This window comes from Trichechus manatus, unplaced genomic scaffold (assembly GCF_000243295.1).
Source record: "Trichechus manatus latirostris isolate Lorelei unplaced genomic scaffold, TriManLat1.0 scaffold00190, whole genome shotgun sequence".
NCBI classification, from domain to species: domain Eukaryota; kingdom Metazoa; phylum Chordata; class Mammalia; order Sirenia; family Trichechidae; genus Trichechus; species Trichechus manatus.
Window position 1 is genome coordinate 191,117 of NW_004444126.1, and position 14,943 is coordinate 206,059.

The following is a 14,943-nucleotide window of genomic DNA, read 5'->3' on the forward strand; positions in this document are numbered from 1 at the left end:
ACCAAGTCCTGACCCAGCACTGGAGGATGAAAACACCCCCGTACTCAAGAGAATCACCTTCTGGTTGTCATTGCTCCCTGGAGGATGCATACCCCTCCCATGGTTTAGCTCTTCCTCCCACACCCTCTCCTTCGCTCCCCTCAGGCTGGGGTGGGCATGTTGCCTGTGCTTTTACAGTTCCTGCATCCCATGTGTTCTAGAATCTTTCCTCCTGAGGACAGATTTTTTTTTTTTTTTTAATCCATCTCAGCATCCCGGCAAGCTATAAGATTGGGAATATTTGTTGAAGAGATGAATAAATGAAATCCTTTGTCCGTGCAGAAATATAGAGATGGCCTTGCATTTCATGGGGCCCCTGGGCAGCGCCATGCAGAGGTCAGGGACGTGGGAGCCTCCCACTGTCAGGGGGACAGCCAGCTGAGGATGGGGCACTGGGCAAACCCAGACTTTCCAAGCTTTGATGGGAAAGGAGCTTCCCTACCAGCTTCAGGGAGGGGGATGTGGGCTCTGGGAGTCTGATTTGGGGCTGCACAGCTTTGAGGAAGCTACGGGTGGAGAGCTGGGAAGAAAAGTTGGTCTTAGCAGTGCCCCAGGTGGTGCTGGGAGCCCTGGTGGTGCAGTGATTAAGAGCTACAGCTGCTAACCAAAAGATCTGCAGAATCTACCAGCTGCTCCTTGGAAACACTATTGGGGCAGTTCTACTCTGTCCTATAGGGTCACTGTAAGTCTGACAGCAATGGTTTGAGGTTGGGTTGGGTTGGGTTTTGGTTGGGTTGGGTTTGGGGTGATGCTGACTTCCAGATTTTTCTATATTTGTTCACCCCTAGCCTTCTTGGGACAGGGATTTGGGGCGTTCCTGCTTTGTCCAGGTGTGCTAGGCTCAGCCTCCTCTGCCCCCACCCCCCACCCCCCACAGCCATGACAGCCATTTGGAATATAGTTTGGTAGTCATTTACCCCCGTGAGCAGGAGGAAGGTGGGATGGGCCTCAGCGGAGGCCATAAGGTGGGTGGGGCACCCACTGCCTGTCTAACGTTGGAGATACCCCTCTCCAGCCTCAGTTTCCTCATCTCTTAAACTGAGATACCAGGTTTCGGGTGTAGATTCTAGCATCACGTAGGTATTAGCTCAGTAAAGGGCCTGACCATAGTAGATTCTCAGGACACCGAGCGGAGACCCAGCGCAGTGCGGTGACTCGCCCAAGGTCACACAGCTGAGGCGGGACCCGACCCCCGGCAGCTTGACTCCTGCCGGCCTGGGTTTGTCAGGAGCCAGCTGAAGGGAGCGGGGTTTGGAGGAGCAGCCGTGGGCGGGCAAGGACTTCTATTTTGGAGGGGGTGAGAGAAGCGCGGTGCACCGAGGGGGAGAAGACCCTCCCCGGGATGCCTGCCCCCGGTCACCTTCCAGCGACCCTTCCCAGGAACGGCGTCCCGGGGCGGGGGAGCAGGTAGGAGGGGCGGACGGGCGGTTACCTCATCGCCACCTCCCAGAGGTTCCGCTCGCTCGCGCCGCCGGCTGCGGCGGCGATTCAGGGTGCCGGAGCGAGGGGAGGACCGAGGGACTAAGGCTCCAAGAGGCAGCGCAGCCTCGCTCCCCTCCGCTGCAGGACCCGCGCTGCGAGGAGGTCGGACCTCGGTGCCCCGCGCTGCCGGCGGCGCCTCCCTTCGCGCCGCGGGGCGGAGGCGGTGTCTGCGTGCGGCGCCGGTCTGCGCCCTCCCGGGCTTCAGCACCCGCGGGAGCTGCTCGTGCGTCCACCGTCGGCTCGCTCCGCGGTCTGTCTGCCCTCCCACCGCCGGCTCCGACCTCGGGCCTGGCCGCTCTGGCCTCTGGATGCTCCTGGGGGCGACAAGGAGTGCGGCGGGGCCAGGGCGCACGGGGTAGGGCGCTTGGGGCGCACGACCGGGGGCGCACGGCGTTGCGCCGGCCCATGAGGCTCCCGGGAGCCGGACGCAGCAGCGCGGGCCGGCCATGGGGGGCAGCCTGCGGGTGGCCGTGCTGGGCGCCCCAGGTGTGGGCAAGACGGCCATCATCCGCCAGTTCCTGTTTGGCGACTACCCCGAGTGCCACCGGCCCACGGACCGGCCGCACCTATACCGGCCCGCGGTGCTGCTCGACGGCGCCGTCTATGACCTGAGCATCCGTGACGGCGACGGCGCTGGCCCGGGTCCAAGCCCAAACGGCCCCGAGGTAGCGGCTCAAGGGGAGGGCTGGGACGTTTAACAGCATGGGGGGGTGTGTGTACTCAGTGCACGCATGCATGTCCAAGTGAACGGCCCCTGGGCCTTTGGCCGAGATCAGGGATTGAAGGATGGATGGGTGCAGGGGTTTCTTCCTGGTGAAGGTAATTCTCACCCCTCCCCACCAGTCAAGGGGCACCCCAGGCCTAGGCCTGGGGCCCGGAGATGTTGCAAAGTGGCTTTTTCTCATTCTCAGGGGTGCCTCTGTCTTTGCTTGTATTTGCTGGTGGGTCTGGATCAGTAAGTGGCAGCACCCGGGGAGAGTTGTCTCAGGTGCTGAGCAGAGCTGCAGTGGGAGGGATTGGGGCCAGGCACAGGGGTGAAGTTTCTAGGGGGGGCTCATTCTCACCCTGCTCCCTTACTCCTGTGACCTGGAGCAAAGACTTGTTTAGTAATTTGTGCAAAGTCCAGAACAAACTTTAAGTCCTTGGGGCTCAGTCCTCCGCCTCTCAGAGGTGAGGAAGAAAGAGGAGGCAGGATTAAGTAGGGCTTCATGGAGGGGGTGACATTTGGGCTCATCTGGAATGGATGAGTGAAATTTTGATTAAAAGAGGTGGCAAGAGCCTTCCAGATGAAAAGAACATCACGTGCTGAGGTGGGGGAGGCCTAAATGCATATGGCTGCAGGACCATTCGTGGGGTGCAAGGCCAGCAGGGACACGGGCTCAGCTGAAAGCTTTGGAATTGGTCTTGGCGGCAGCAGAGGGAATGAGGGCATCTGAGCCGGGGAATGACCTGACCCAAGTTGAGTTTGTGGAAAGCTTGAAGAAGGAAGGGGAAAATGGGGGTGGACAGATAGCACAGCCTCCGGTGGGAGGTGGAGAGGAGATAGAGGGGAAGGACAGGGCTGGTGGCTGCCAGGTTCTAGGCACAGTTGGGAAATTTTTACCATGAGGACGGTAGGCCCAAAAGCTTGGTTGGGTGTGTTGCGGGGGAGAGGGGGAGATGCATAGTTGGGGATGTGGGGATGAGGGCGGCCAAGGCCTGAGGACGAGCTATGGGCTTAGCGCGAAGGTCGCTGCAAACCTTGGCCTCCCATCCCCAGGAGGGGCCAGACCCTAAGGGCTGGAGCTTACAGGACACGGACGCCTTCGTGCTCGTCTATGACATCTGCAGCCCTGACAGCTTTGACTATGTGAAGGCACTGCGGCAGCGCATCGCTGAGACCAGGTGGGGTTCGGCCGGAGGGGTGGGAGAAAGGGGGCTTTTGCTGGTCTGACCGGGCCTTTTCCTGTGATGGGTGAGAGGGGTCTCCTGTTGTCATGGGCGGGGGTCTCAGGTGGTCCAGACAAGTCCTTTGTCTGCCAGTGGTCCCTGGCCATGTGCCGTCTTTGGCCCTCATGGGCCTGGTGTTTGCTGGGGGTCTCTGGCTGCGGGAGAGGATGTTCCTGCCATGTGTATACCCACTGGGGACATTCTCCAGCTGTGGGGTCCTCAGCACTGCGTCTGGCTCTCATCCTGCCCCTAGGCCAGCTGGTGCACCTGAGGCTCCCATCCTCGTGGTAGGCAACAAGCGGGACCGGCAGCGGCTGCGCTTTGGGCCACGGCGAGCGCTGGCCACCCTGGTGCGCAGGGGCTGGCGCTGCGGCTACCTCGAGTGCTCGGCCAAGTACAACTGGCACGTGCTGCGTCTTTTTCGCGAGCTGCTGCGCTGCGCTCTGGTGCGGGCTCGCCCTGCGCACCCGGCCCTGCGCCTGCAGGGAGCGCTGCACCCAGCACGCTGCAGCCTCATGTGACTGACTTGGACAAGGTTGCGTCCTGGCACACCCGGGGGCCCAGAATGGACGAGACTGCCCAGCTTCTCTCCAATTGGACAGGACGAGTCTCCACCCTGCTTGGATGAGGAAACTTCCCACCCCAGTCTCCTCGGCTATAGACCTTTCAATCTCATTAGACCCAACCATGCCCCAAACTCACTGGATTTTGCTGGGACCTCATTGGGTCAGACAGTCCCAATCCCACAGGATGGGAAGGACTTGGCTATGAATCTAACTGGAAGCTCTCAGACTGCTCCTGGAGCTTCAGTGGACAAACTCTTCCGTCACACCCCTCACATGGCAATGAAGGAGCAAACGATTCGGGTGCACCTGGCATTTCTAGCATGGGCAGACTGGGGGGGCTGGGCTTGAGCCTGGAGGTCAGAACTACTGGGCAAGTCTAGAATCCCAACATGTAATGAGGGTCCCCAAAGCCAAGCCCCTAAGAGGGAGACAGAAGTGGCTGGAGCAAAACTTTACTGTCAGAGGCTCTGCAGGGCCACAGGCCTACAGGGCACTAAGCCAGCCTGGCCTCCTCTAAGGCATTCAATAATATTAGTAATTAAATAGCAATGCTCACGCCCCACCTGGAATGTGCAACAGGTCCTATTGTGCCATGTGGTCCCAAGAGGACTGGTCCCATGAAGTCTGGTACCCAAGAGGCAGAGGGAGCTCCCTGATGCAGAGGGGTTAAGGCCACAAAGGAAAGGGAGAAGGAACTGGGCCTGGGGATAGCTGGGCTGGTCCATCACATCCAGGAATCAGGCTCAGCCCTTGTGCTGACTGAGTGCAGGGTACGCCAGGCTCCAGGCTCTGTGGGTCCAGATGGGCGTCGGGGGCCGCTCGGCGTGGGGATGCGGGAGGGCTTCCGGTCCGGCTGCGTGTCCATCCGGCCCCGGGCCCAGGTCCTCAAAGGCTCCGGGCCGGCAAGGGGGGTCCCAGGTGCATCAGGTGGCCCCCCAACACCAGGGCAGGGGCTGCCCTCATCGGAAGAGCTGGATAGGGCTGGGCCTCGGGGCCTGGACTGCCCATTGGCTGTCCGGGCATGGTCCCCAGGGGGGCCACACTTGCTGCCCAGGACACTGAGGGAGGAGGAGGAGGAGCTGGAGGAACAGTAGGCTGAGTCAGGGGCTGGAGGGTCCGGGATTCGAGCTGGGTCAGGGGGAGGGCCGGAAGGGTTCGCACCAGCAGCCTTGAGGGCACAGGCATTGGCCAGGAACTCCTCTTCCAGACGCCGGAATAGCTGCTGCTCCTGCTGTGGGTCCAGCTGCAGGGGCGTGCGGAAGATGCTGGCTGGTGTGCTGCCCAACTCTGGACTGGGGCTAGGAACCCGGGCAGGCCGGGGTGCTGCAGGGCTGCGGGCCCGGGGCGTCTGGGGGCTGCTCCTGCCTGAGTCTCTGCCACCCCTGCTCCGTGGCACCCACGAGTGCTGCCCATCTCGGTCCCTGCGCACGAGCAGCACAGCCTGCTCCTCGCGGCTCTGGCTTCGCGCCCGGCGGGTAAGGCTGGGGGCCACCAGCTGGGCCCCCCTGCCCCCTGGGGCCCCTCGGGGCCGACCCCAATCCAACCGGTCTCGGGACTGGCTGCGCGGGGTGGGGGGCCGCCTTGGGGAGGCCGGGGGGCCGGTGGTCAGCCGTCGGCTGGGCCGCTCCCTCCGGGGGCCAGCGCCTGTGTCATCACTGCGGGCACCAAGGGGGCCACTCTGGGCTGAGGAGGCTGAGGAGTCACTGTCCCCCGAGTAGCGGCGGGAGCGGGGATTGGGGAGCAGCTGATCGCGGGGCCTGGGGTGGGGGGACAAGAGAGGCAGGAACGTCACAGAGAGGACAGGAAGAGGAGTGAACAGATGTGTGGTCGGACGGGGGACCTCTGGCCAGACGTGGTAGCAGGGAACTGTCAAGGGCATCTGTCCGCCCTGGGGACTTCCAGGGAGAAGTGAGATACACAGCAGCAGCTTCCTGTGGCTGCTCGGGGCCCCAAAGCCAGCGCAGGAAGCATGGCCTCGGGTCCCTGGGCTCCCCGCCTCAGGCCTCCTGTCTCCCTGGGGCGGGCCAGGAGGAAGCCGGGGTTGGACTGGCTGCCTGCCCACCAGGGCCTGCCCCAGCTGTGTTGTTCGTTTGGTTGGGTTGTCAGGGAGATGGGAAGCCAGGACCCACCCCCACCCACAGGAACTTTTCCCAGAGCGTGAGTCACTCTGGAGCGACAGGCTCCTCGTCATCAAGGCCAGCGTGATGTCCCCACCCCCATCCTCTAGACCCCCTGCCCCCCACGTCCTCTTGCGGCTCACCTGAGTGGGGTCTCGGGCCCCTCCTTGGAGCTGCGTAGGCTAATGGGAGTCACCTCAGGCCGGGAGCCCCGGCGCTCACCCCCAGGGGCCGGGCTACCAGCTCGGGAGCTGGGTGTGGGCGACACCCTCTGGGGAGAGAAGGTTCGAGCCCTGGGCTGGGGTGGGCGGTGGGCTGCAGGGAGAGAGGACAGGCCACCGTGAGGGACAAGCAGCACAGAGCCAGCCCCACCTGCCACCTGCCCGCCCAGGCACTGACCAGTGGAGGAGCAGCGGCACGGGTCGTGCTTGTCCAGGTAGTGCTCCAGCGTGTCCCAGCCACCACCCACACGCACCATCACGTGGCTCCTCAGCACCTGCGGGACCCAGTGTGGGCAGGTTATAGCCAGGTCCGCTGGGCCTGGCAGCCTGTCGCCCCCAGCTGCCACCTGCAGGGCCAGCGCCCAGACTCTTACCCGCACAAAGATGAGTAGGCTGGAATCCCCCACTCGGTACTTCCCCTCAGACACCTTGATCATGGGGAACTGGTCTGGGCAGGTGCATCCGCCCAGGATCTCCCTCACCTGAGGCCAGAGAGCAGAGGCTGGAGGTCAGGGGTCAAGGCCCTCCCCCTAGACTTCACATCAGCTGCTGCAGGGTCAAGAGGAAGTGAGTCCTCGGGGAGAGGGGCAGGGGAGACTGTGTTGCCCCACACTTGAGTGCAGCCTCCGCACTTGACCTTTTACCAGCAACCCCTTCTGGCTCTCAGGGGTCAGGGAGCTGCCCAGGAGAGGAGAAGGGGCTGTGGTCAGGCCAGGCCTGGTCAGGGCCCCAGAGACTCTGAGCCTGGGGAGCTCTGGAGCCCATCCTCACTCCTCCTTTACCCACTTCCCAGACAAGGAGGCTGAGGCACATGTGGAGGCCAGGTCACGAGTGCAAAAGGCCCCACACCCCTGGCGGGCCAGGGACACGTAGGCACGCACACATCCCAACAAGCGCACACAGGTCCTGATGAGCACAATGCTCCCCCTGGGCCTGGGGTTGCCAGGCTGGCTGTGTGGGCGGCCCCACCCACCTCCCTACCCAAAGCGGCGCTGGAGGAAATGAGCAGGTGGAGCCTCAGCTGAACTGGCCCGGGACGGGTGTGGGACGAAGCCTCTGCCCACTGCCATCTGGCTACCCGCCTCCAGGATGGGCACATCATAGCCCTGACCTCCCGATAAGAAGGAAATTCTTGGCCTGGCCTGGGGGGGTGGAGGGGACACCTTGCTCCTGGGAGCAAGGGGACATGGCCCTCCTACACTCAGAGTGGAACTAATCTTGCAGCTCCAGAAAGGACCAATGCTCCCACTGGCAGCAACTCCGGGCTGAATTCCCAGATACACCAGGGCCATGGGGAATGGGAGCCCCTGGGGACTCACCAGGCCCTCTCTGAGTGCCTGTTGTATGCCAGGCATCTTGCCCATGCTTCCATGCCTCATCTCAGTCAAGTGTCAGGCACCCAGTTCATCTCTTGAGCTCTGAGGGTACGGATGCATCTGTCTAGCACCTGAGTGCAAGGTGGGCATACAGCAGATGCTCAAATCATGCAGCCTCCCTGGGTGAACCAATGCACAGTACTTAGGGAAAGGGGGGGTCATGTGATGGTACTGGCCCAGCTGTGCTGTGTGATCTCACCTGGCACTGCCCCATCTCTGGGCCTAGCCACCTCCTTGAGCCACGTATACACTTGTTGCTCAACATATACACCTGTGCTGCCCTTTCCATGGGGCAGACTGTCCTGCAAATACCAGGGTGGCCCAGTGGCAGGCATGTTTCGAGAGGTTCAGGGGCCTGTTGCGGGCACCAGCTCTGCTCTCTGGTGCCCGATACACAGTGTTCAATAAGCGAGCATACGCATGTGCCACTGAGCACGCACACACCTGTGGGTGGACTCACCAGCTCATCGAGGTTGCGCACGTCGTTGGGCGTCATGCGGGGCCCACGGGAAGGAGTCCCCGTTGCCATGGCAGCCTCAGTGGGGTCCTCCCCGGTGGCGGGGGCGTTGGGGGGTGGGGCTGCAGCACGCAGCTCCCGCTCGATCTCCTGCTCAAACTGCACGAGGCGGGGGGCGAGCAGGCCGAGGCGGGCCCCACGCCGTGCCACCTCCAGCAGGCACAGCACCACACTCTTCTCATTCTTACGCAGCACTAAGTCCTCGGTCTCGAACATGAGCACTTCAGGCACACCCAGCTCCGCGCGGCACCAGCCGATGAAGGTGGCCACATTGTCGCGGGCTACGAAGGAGCCGGGCGCCACACCGTGCGCCTGGAAGGCCACACTGTGGGCCGGCCGGGCAGCGGCCAAGGCACGGGCGGCCTCAGTGACAGCATTGGCATGTTGGCACAGGGCAGTGCCTGTGGCCAGCCCAGCCAGGAAGCCATCACCACCGCTAGGCAGCCCCAGGCTGTACAAAGCGTTGAGCCACTCGGCCAGGTCCTCCTTCATGGCCTCCACATAGGCCTCACTTGAGCGGAATGGCCTCACACTCTTGGCTGCAGAGCTGGCGATGCCCGCGACTGGGTCCGCCATGCCCGGGCCAGCCAAATCACTGTGGGCAGGGACACAGGTCAGGATTGCTGACAGAACCCAGTGACGCCCACTACAGACTAAGCCACTGACCACCTGTGCACGGTCAGGCCGAATGCCTGGGTGTCAGACTCTCTGCGCCTCAGTCTCCTAATTTGTGAAATGGAGACAGTAATATTACCTGCCTCACAGAACTCAACTGGATAATCGTTATAAACAACTTAGTGTCCACAAAGTGCACAGAACAAGCACTCCGTAAGCGCTGGCTGTTTGGCTCTTTTTGCGGGGGGATGAGGGGTTAGTTGAGGCCTCCCTCCCATGCAGGCAGATGCCCACCGTCATTGCCCCCATTTTACGACTGAAGAACTGAGCCCCAGAGTTGAAGCCCTCGCCTGAATCTCCCCACCCCCACTTTCCGCCGCCGCCGGGCCTGGACCTGCCCCTGCTTGGACAAGAGAGAAACTCAGGCCTTGACCCCAGGGAGGGTTTATCTTCATTGCTCAGGGGTAAGGGGTTGGGGCCATCCCTGCTCCTCTCTCAGCTTCCCTCCCCCAAGGACTGTGCCATTATAATAACGACATAACAGCAGTAACAGCCACGACGGGGGCCAGGGCTGAGCGCACACTCGGGGCTTCCCCGAGTCTTCCCCGCACGATCGACTCAGGCTCAGGTGATATTATCTCCATTTTACAAACGAGGAAACTGAGGCGCAGAGAGGGTAAGAGCGGGCTCAAGGTCGTAGACCAGTAGGCGGTGGAGCCTGGGCGCCCCAGGCGCGCCGCGTTGCTGATCTCGGGGCGCGACCCCGCACCGACCATCCGGGGCCAGGCCCCGCCTCCTCCAAGAAGCCTTCCCAGCGCCCTTGTCCGGTGTGTACGGGGCCAGGACTCGGAACGGCCTCTGCCCGGCCCGACCAGTCCCCGGAGCCTTGGCCCAGAGAGGGTGCGGGGCCACCCAAGGTCACACAGCCTCAGGGAACGGAGGCCGCTGCCGCCGGTACCCCATCGTGTGCTCCGGCATGGGGGCTGCTGGGGGGTCCCGCGCTCACCTGGCTCATCCCGCAGCCCCGGGGAGCATCGCCCCGGCAGAGGACGGATGGTGCCGGGGCCGCCGCAGGGAGGCGCCGCCCGAGCCACGGCGGATCCGGATCGGGCAGCCAGCGCCGCTGCCGCGGCCTCAGCGCCCGCCGTCTCCGCCCCGCCTCCCTGGAATTCGGATCCTGCCCGGAGGGGGCGGGCGGGGCAGCGCGCTCTTAAAGGGGCCGCGCCGTTCCCGGGCGGGCAGGGCCGGATGGGGGAGGAGCTGGAATCTCTCGACAGGGCGCGGGCCGGGAACCAGGGTGTTGGCGCGTAGTCTACGCTGAGGGGCCCAGCAGTCCGGATTCCAGGGCGGAGGCAGGACTAGGGCCCCCGGGAGACCCCTGCCCCAGTCCCCGCATCTCCGAACCCGAGCTCCCACCAGCTCAGGCACTCTGCCCCCAGCCCAGGCCAGTCCCCAGGGTCCCCTCCACTCTCCTTGGTCTGCTGGGGGAGGAGGATTGGTCCTTTTTCATTACACACTGTCCCCTAGCAGTGGCCTCCCCAAGCAGGCAGCACAGCCTGTTCCCAAGATGAACTCAGGAAGCGATACGGGCCGGGGGCTGCAAAGTCACCTCCGGCCGGGGTGGACCTCCCCAGGCCAGATAACCAAGGCCGTCCCTGTCAAGGGCTGCGAGCTTCCTCCCCGCAGTGCCGGCCCGCAGGGAGGGGGAGGATGGCCCCTAGTTACTGACGCCCGATCAGTGTCCGGCTTCTCGCTGCCTGCTCGTTGAATGCTCATTTTTAACCCTGAAGGCGGGGAACCCGTTTTACAGATGAAGACACTGAGGCTCTGAGGGGCAGGCTGTGGCCAACCAAGTCCAGTGTCTAACGCTGAGGGCCGGGGCTGGCGGGCCGGGAAGAGGCTGCCCTGGGGTCGCACAGGCTCATGGAGCAGGTGGATAGGAGTAGGCTGCCTGGGTCTGTCCAGCGCTGGAGGGTTAAACTCCACTGGTTTCTTTTCAAACTGCAGAGGAGGGACCTGGTCGGATCAGCGGGAAATCCCGCCCCCTGCTGCCACCGGCTGGGCGCGGGGCCAGGCCGGCTGGGCGGCAGCCACCGCAGCCCGGGTGGGGCTAGCCCAGGGAAGCTCCTCAACAATAGCCATCACTCAAAGCTTAAAGCTCCTACTGTGTGCCAGGCCTGTGTCTCCAAGCCCTTCACAGGAAGGAACTCACTGAGGCAACTCTGAGGAACACATCTCATCATGCCCGATCTGGCTGGTAAGGAGGGCAGCTTGGTGGAACCCGGATCCTGGGCAGGCTGGCTCCAGAGCCCAGGCCCCTGATTCTTATGTGAGGGACATTTATTGAGCACCTACTACATGCCAGACTCCCTGGTGCCAAGCTGCTCACACACATCATTTTACAGAGTCCTCAGGACTTTTCAGAAGGTGGCACCATTCTCATCACAACGCCCTGGACACGAGGGTGGTGGGTGAGGGTGGTCACAGGCCCAGAAGCACCCTGTCCTCCCACCCCTCAAGACTGCAGAGGGAGGGAGGCAGGTAACTAGTAATAGTAATGGCAGACACGTGGCATCTACTGTGTGCTGTCTCTTCTAGGTGCTGGAAACGAACAGCAAAACAGCAGTGAACCAAACAGACCCAGTTCTCAGGGCTGAGACAGGGCTGAGGTGCTCGGGGGAAGAGAGAGGTGGAGCTGGGTGAGAGGGAGCAGGAGTGTGGGGGTTGTAATTTTAAATCAGTGATATGGGAAGGAGCCATGTGGCTATCTGGGGGAAGGGTGTTCAGGCGAAGGGAACAGCCAGTGCAAAGGCCCTGAGGTGGCAGTGTACCTGGCGTGTTCAAGAGTGAGAAGGCCAGTGAGGATGGAGTGGAGGGGGGAAGGAAGGAAGGATGAAGGGTAGAGAGAGAGGGCAGATCATGCAGGGCCTTGGGGGCCATACCTCCTTTGAGGGACATGGGAGCCAAGGATGGATGCAGAGGAGGGGAGGGGCGTGACCTGACTTAGGTCCTAACAGATACCCTGTGGCTGCTGTGGGAGGCAGGGGTGTGGCCAGGTCTTGGGAGGAAACCAGGTGGTGTCAGGGAGGTGGTAAGTTTACGTCAGACATATGGAACATTCTCCAGAATAGACTACATTTTAGGCCACAAAGCAAGCCTTAACAGAATCCAAAACATTGAAATATTACAAAGTATCTTTTCTGATCATAAAGCCATAAAAGTAGAAATCAATAACATAAACAGCAAGGAAAAAAATCAAATACATGGAAACTGAACAACACCTTGCTGAAAAACTACTGGGTTAAAGAAGAAATCAAAGATGGAATAAAGAAATTCATTTAATCAAATGAAAATGAAAACACATCTTACCAGAACCTTTGGGACACAGCAAAAGCAGTGCTTAGAGGTCAGTTTATAGCAGTAAATGCACACATCTAAAAAGAAGAAAGGGCCAAAATCAAAACATTAACCTTACACCTTGAACAAATAGAACGGGCAGTAACAGAAGCCCTCAGGCACCAGAAGAAAGGAAACAATAAAGATTAGAGCAGAAATAAATGAAATAGAGAACAGCAAAATAATTGAAAGGGTCAACAAGACCAAAAGTTGGTTCTGTGAAGAGATCAAGAAAATCAATAAACCATTGGCCAAACTGACAAAAAAAAAAAGAAACAGGAGAGGAAGCAAATAACACAAATAAGAAATGAGATGGGCGATATCACAACAGACCCAACCGAAACAAAAAGGATCATAACAGAATACTATGAAAAACTGCACTCCAACAAATTTGAAAACCTAGAGGAAATCGACAAATTTCTAGAAACACACTACCTACCTAAACTAACACAAATTGAGGTAGAAAAACTAAATAATAAACCTATAACAAAAGAAGAGATTGAAGAGGTAATTAAAAAAAAAAAAAAAAAAAAAAACTCCTAACAAAAAAAATCCCTGCCCTGACGGCTTCACTGGAGAATTCTGCCAAACTTTTAGAGAAGAGTTAACACCAGTACTACTTAAGGTATTTCACAGCATAGAAAAGGAAGAAATACTCCTGAACTCACTCTATGAAGACAGCATAACCCTGATACCAAAGCCAAGTAAAGACACCACAAAAAAAGAAAATTACAGACCAATATCCCTTATGAACATAGACGCAAAAATCCTCAACAAAATTCTAGCCAATAGAATTCAACAGCACATCAAAAAAATAATTCGTAATGACCAAGTGGGATTCATACCAGGTATGCAGGATGGTTCAACATTAGAGAAACAATCAATGTAATCCATAACATAAATTTTAAAAAAGACAAGACCCACATGATCTTATCAACTGATGCAGAAAAGGCATTTGACTAAGTCCAACACCCATTCATGTTAAAAACTCTAAGCAAAATAGGAATAGAAGGGAAATTCCTCAGCATTTAATTAAGGGCATTTATACAAAGCCAACAGCCAACATCATGCTAAATGAAGACAGTCTGAAAGTATTCCCCTTGGGAACGGGAACCAGACAAGGATGCCCTTTATCACCACTCTTATTCAACATTGTGCTGGAGATTCTAAGCAGAGCAATAAGACAAGAAAAAGAAATAAAGGGCATCCAAACTGGTAAGAAAGAAGTAAAATTATCCCTATTTGCAGATGATACGATCTTACACATAGAAAACCCCAAAAAATCCACAAGAAAACTATTGCAACTAATAGAAGATTTCAGCAAAGTATCAGGATACAAGATAAACATACAAAAATAAGTTGGATTCCTCTACACCAACAAAGAGAACTTTGAAAAGGAAATCACCAAATCAATACCATTTACAATAGCCCCCAAGAAGATAAAGTACTTAGGAATAAACCTAACCAGAGATGTAAAAGACCTGTACAAAGAAAACTACAAGACACTACTGCAAGAAATCAAAAGAGACCTACGTAAGTGGAAAAACATACCTCGTTCATGGATAGGAAGACTCAACATTGTGAAACTGTCAATTCTACCCAAAGCGATACAATGCAAGCTCAATCTAAATTTCAATGGCATTTCTTAACGAGATGGAAAAACAAATCACCAACTTCATATGGAAAGGGAAGAGGCCCTGGGTAAGTAAAGCATTACTGAAAAAGAAGAACAAAGTGGGAGGCTTCGCACTACCTGAATTTAGAACCTATTATACCACCACCGTAGTCAAAACAGCCTGGTACTGGTACAACAGATACATAGGTCAATGGAACAGAATTGAGAATCCAGACATAAATTCATCCACCTATGAGCAGCTGATATTTGATAAAGGCCCAAAGTCCGTTAATTGGGGAAAAGACAGTCTCTTTAACAAATGGTGCTGGTGTAACTGAACATCCGCCTGCAAAAAACTGAAACAAGACCCATACCTCACACCATGCACAAAAACTAACTCAAAATGGATCAAAGACCTAAATATCAAATCGAAAACAATAAAGATCATGGAAGAAAAAATAGGGACAACGCTAGGAGCCCTAATATATGGCATAAACAGAATATGAACCATAAGTAACAATCCACAAACACCAGAAGAGAAACTAGATAACTGGGAGCTCCTAAAAATAAAACACTTATGCTCATCAAAAGACTTCACCAAACAAGTAAAAAGACAACCTACAGACTGGGAAAAAAATTTTGGCTACGACAAATCCAATCAGCATCTAATCTCTAAAATCTACAAGATACTGCAAAACCTCAACAACAAAAAGACAAATAACCCAGTTAAAAAATGGGCAAAGGATATGAACAGGCACTTCACCAAAGAAGACATTCAGGCGGCTAACAGACACATGAGGAAATGCTTTGATCATTAGCTGTTAGAGAAATGCAAATCTAAACTACAGTGAGATACCATCTCACCCCAACAAGGCTAGCATTAATCCAAAAAACACAAAATAATAAACGCTGGAGAGGTTGTGGAGAGACTGGAACACTTATGCACTGTTGGTGGGAATGTAAAATGGTATAACCACTTTGGAAAACAATTTGGCACTTCCTTAGAGAGCGAGAAATACAAGTACCATAAGATCCAGCCAGCAACCCCACTCCTAGGAATGTATCCTAGA

General features: G+C 57.4%; 2 protein-coding genes across 3 annotated transcripts; one reads left to right on the forward strand and one right to left on the reverse strand.

Annotated features, from left to right (window-relative positions):
* The first annotated feature begins 1,967 nt into the window (after positions 1-1,967).
* On the forward strand, positions 1,968-3,971 carry RASL10A (RAS like family 10 member A). The gene is made up of 3 exons (XM_004387607.1): positions 1,968-2,186; positions 3,281-3,405; positions 3,704-3,971. Exons 1-3 carry the CDS (start codon positions 1,968-1,970, stop codon positions 3,969-3,971), a joined length of 612 nt encoding a protein of 203 aa, XP_004387664.1.
* A 483-nt stretch (positions 3,972-4,454) lies between these two features.
* On the reverse strand, positions 4,455-10,039 carry GAS2L1 (growth arrest specific 2 like 1). 2 transcript variants are annotated; one of them, XM_004387608.2, is made up of 6 exons: positions 9,869-10,033; positions 8,191-8,870; positions 6,729-6,836; positions 6,533-6,629; positions 6,277-6,448; positions 4,455-5,773 (listed from the first exon to the last, which is right to left on the reverse strand). In XM_004387608.2, exons 2-6 carry the CDS (start codon positions 8,821-8,823, stop codon positions 4,741-4,743), a joined length of 2,043 nt encoding a protein of 680 aa, XP_004387665.1. In that variant the 5' UTR covers positions 8,824-8,870; positions 9,869-10,033; the 3' UTR covers positions 4,455-4,740. The 2 variants fall into 2 exon arrangements, with proteins under 2 accessions (XP_004387665.1, XP_004387666.1); XM_004387609.2 differs by having other exon boundaries at positions 4,459-5,095; positions 8,191-8,842; positions 9,869-10,039.
* Between the last annotated feature and the right edge of the window lie 4,904 nt (positions 10,040-14,943).

What these genes read in the sequence shown, in the direction of transcription:
- RASL10A (XM_004387607.1), top strand. Translation starts at nt 1,968, where the DNA reads ATGGGGGGCAGCCTGCGGGTGGCCGTGCTGGGCGCCCCAGGTGTGGGC. An exon ending in CAAGCCCAAACGGCCCCGAG is followed by an intron (nt 2,187 to 3,280) that starts GTAGCGGCTCAA and finishes TCCCATCCCCAG; the next exon opens with GAGGGGCCAGACCCTAAGGG. An exon ending in CAGCGCATCGCTGAGACCAG is followed by an intron (nt 3,406 to 3,703) that starts GTGGGGTTCGGC and finishes TCCTGCCCCTAG; the next exon opens with GCCAGCTGGTGCACCTGAGG.
- GAS2L1 (XM_004387608.2), bottom strand. Translation starts at nt 8,823, where the DNA reads ATGGCGGACCCAGTCGCGGGCATCGCCAGCTCTGCAGCCAAGAGTGTG. An exon ending in GCCTACTCATCTTTGTGCGG is followed by an intron (nt 6,630 to 6,728) that starts GTAAGAGTCTGG and finishes TGGGTCCCGCAG; the next exon opens with GTGCTGAGGAGCCACGTGAT. An exon ending in GTGCCGCTGCTCCTCCACTG is followed by an intron (nt 6,449 to 6,532) that starts GTCAGTGCCTGG and finishes CTCTCCCTGCAG; the next exon opens with CCCACCGCCCACCCCAGCCC.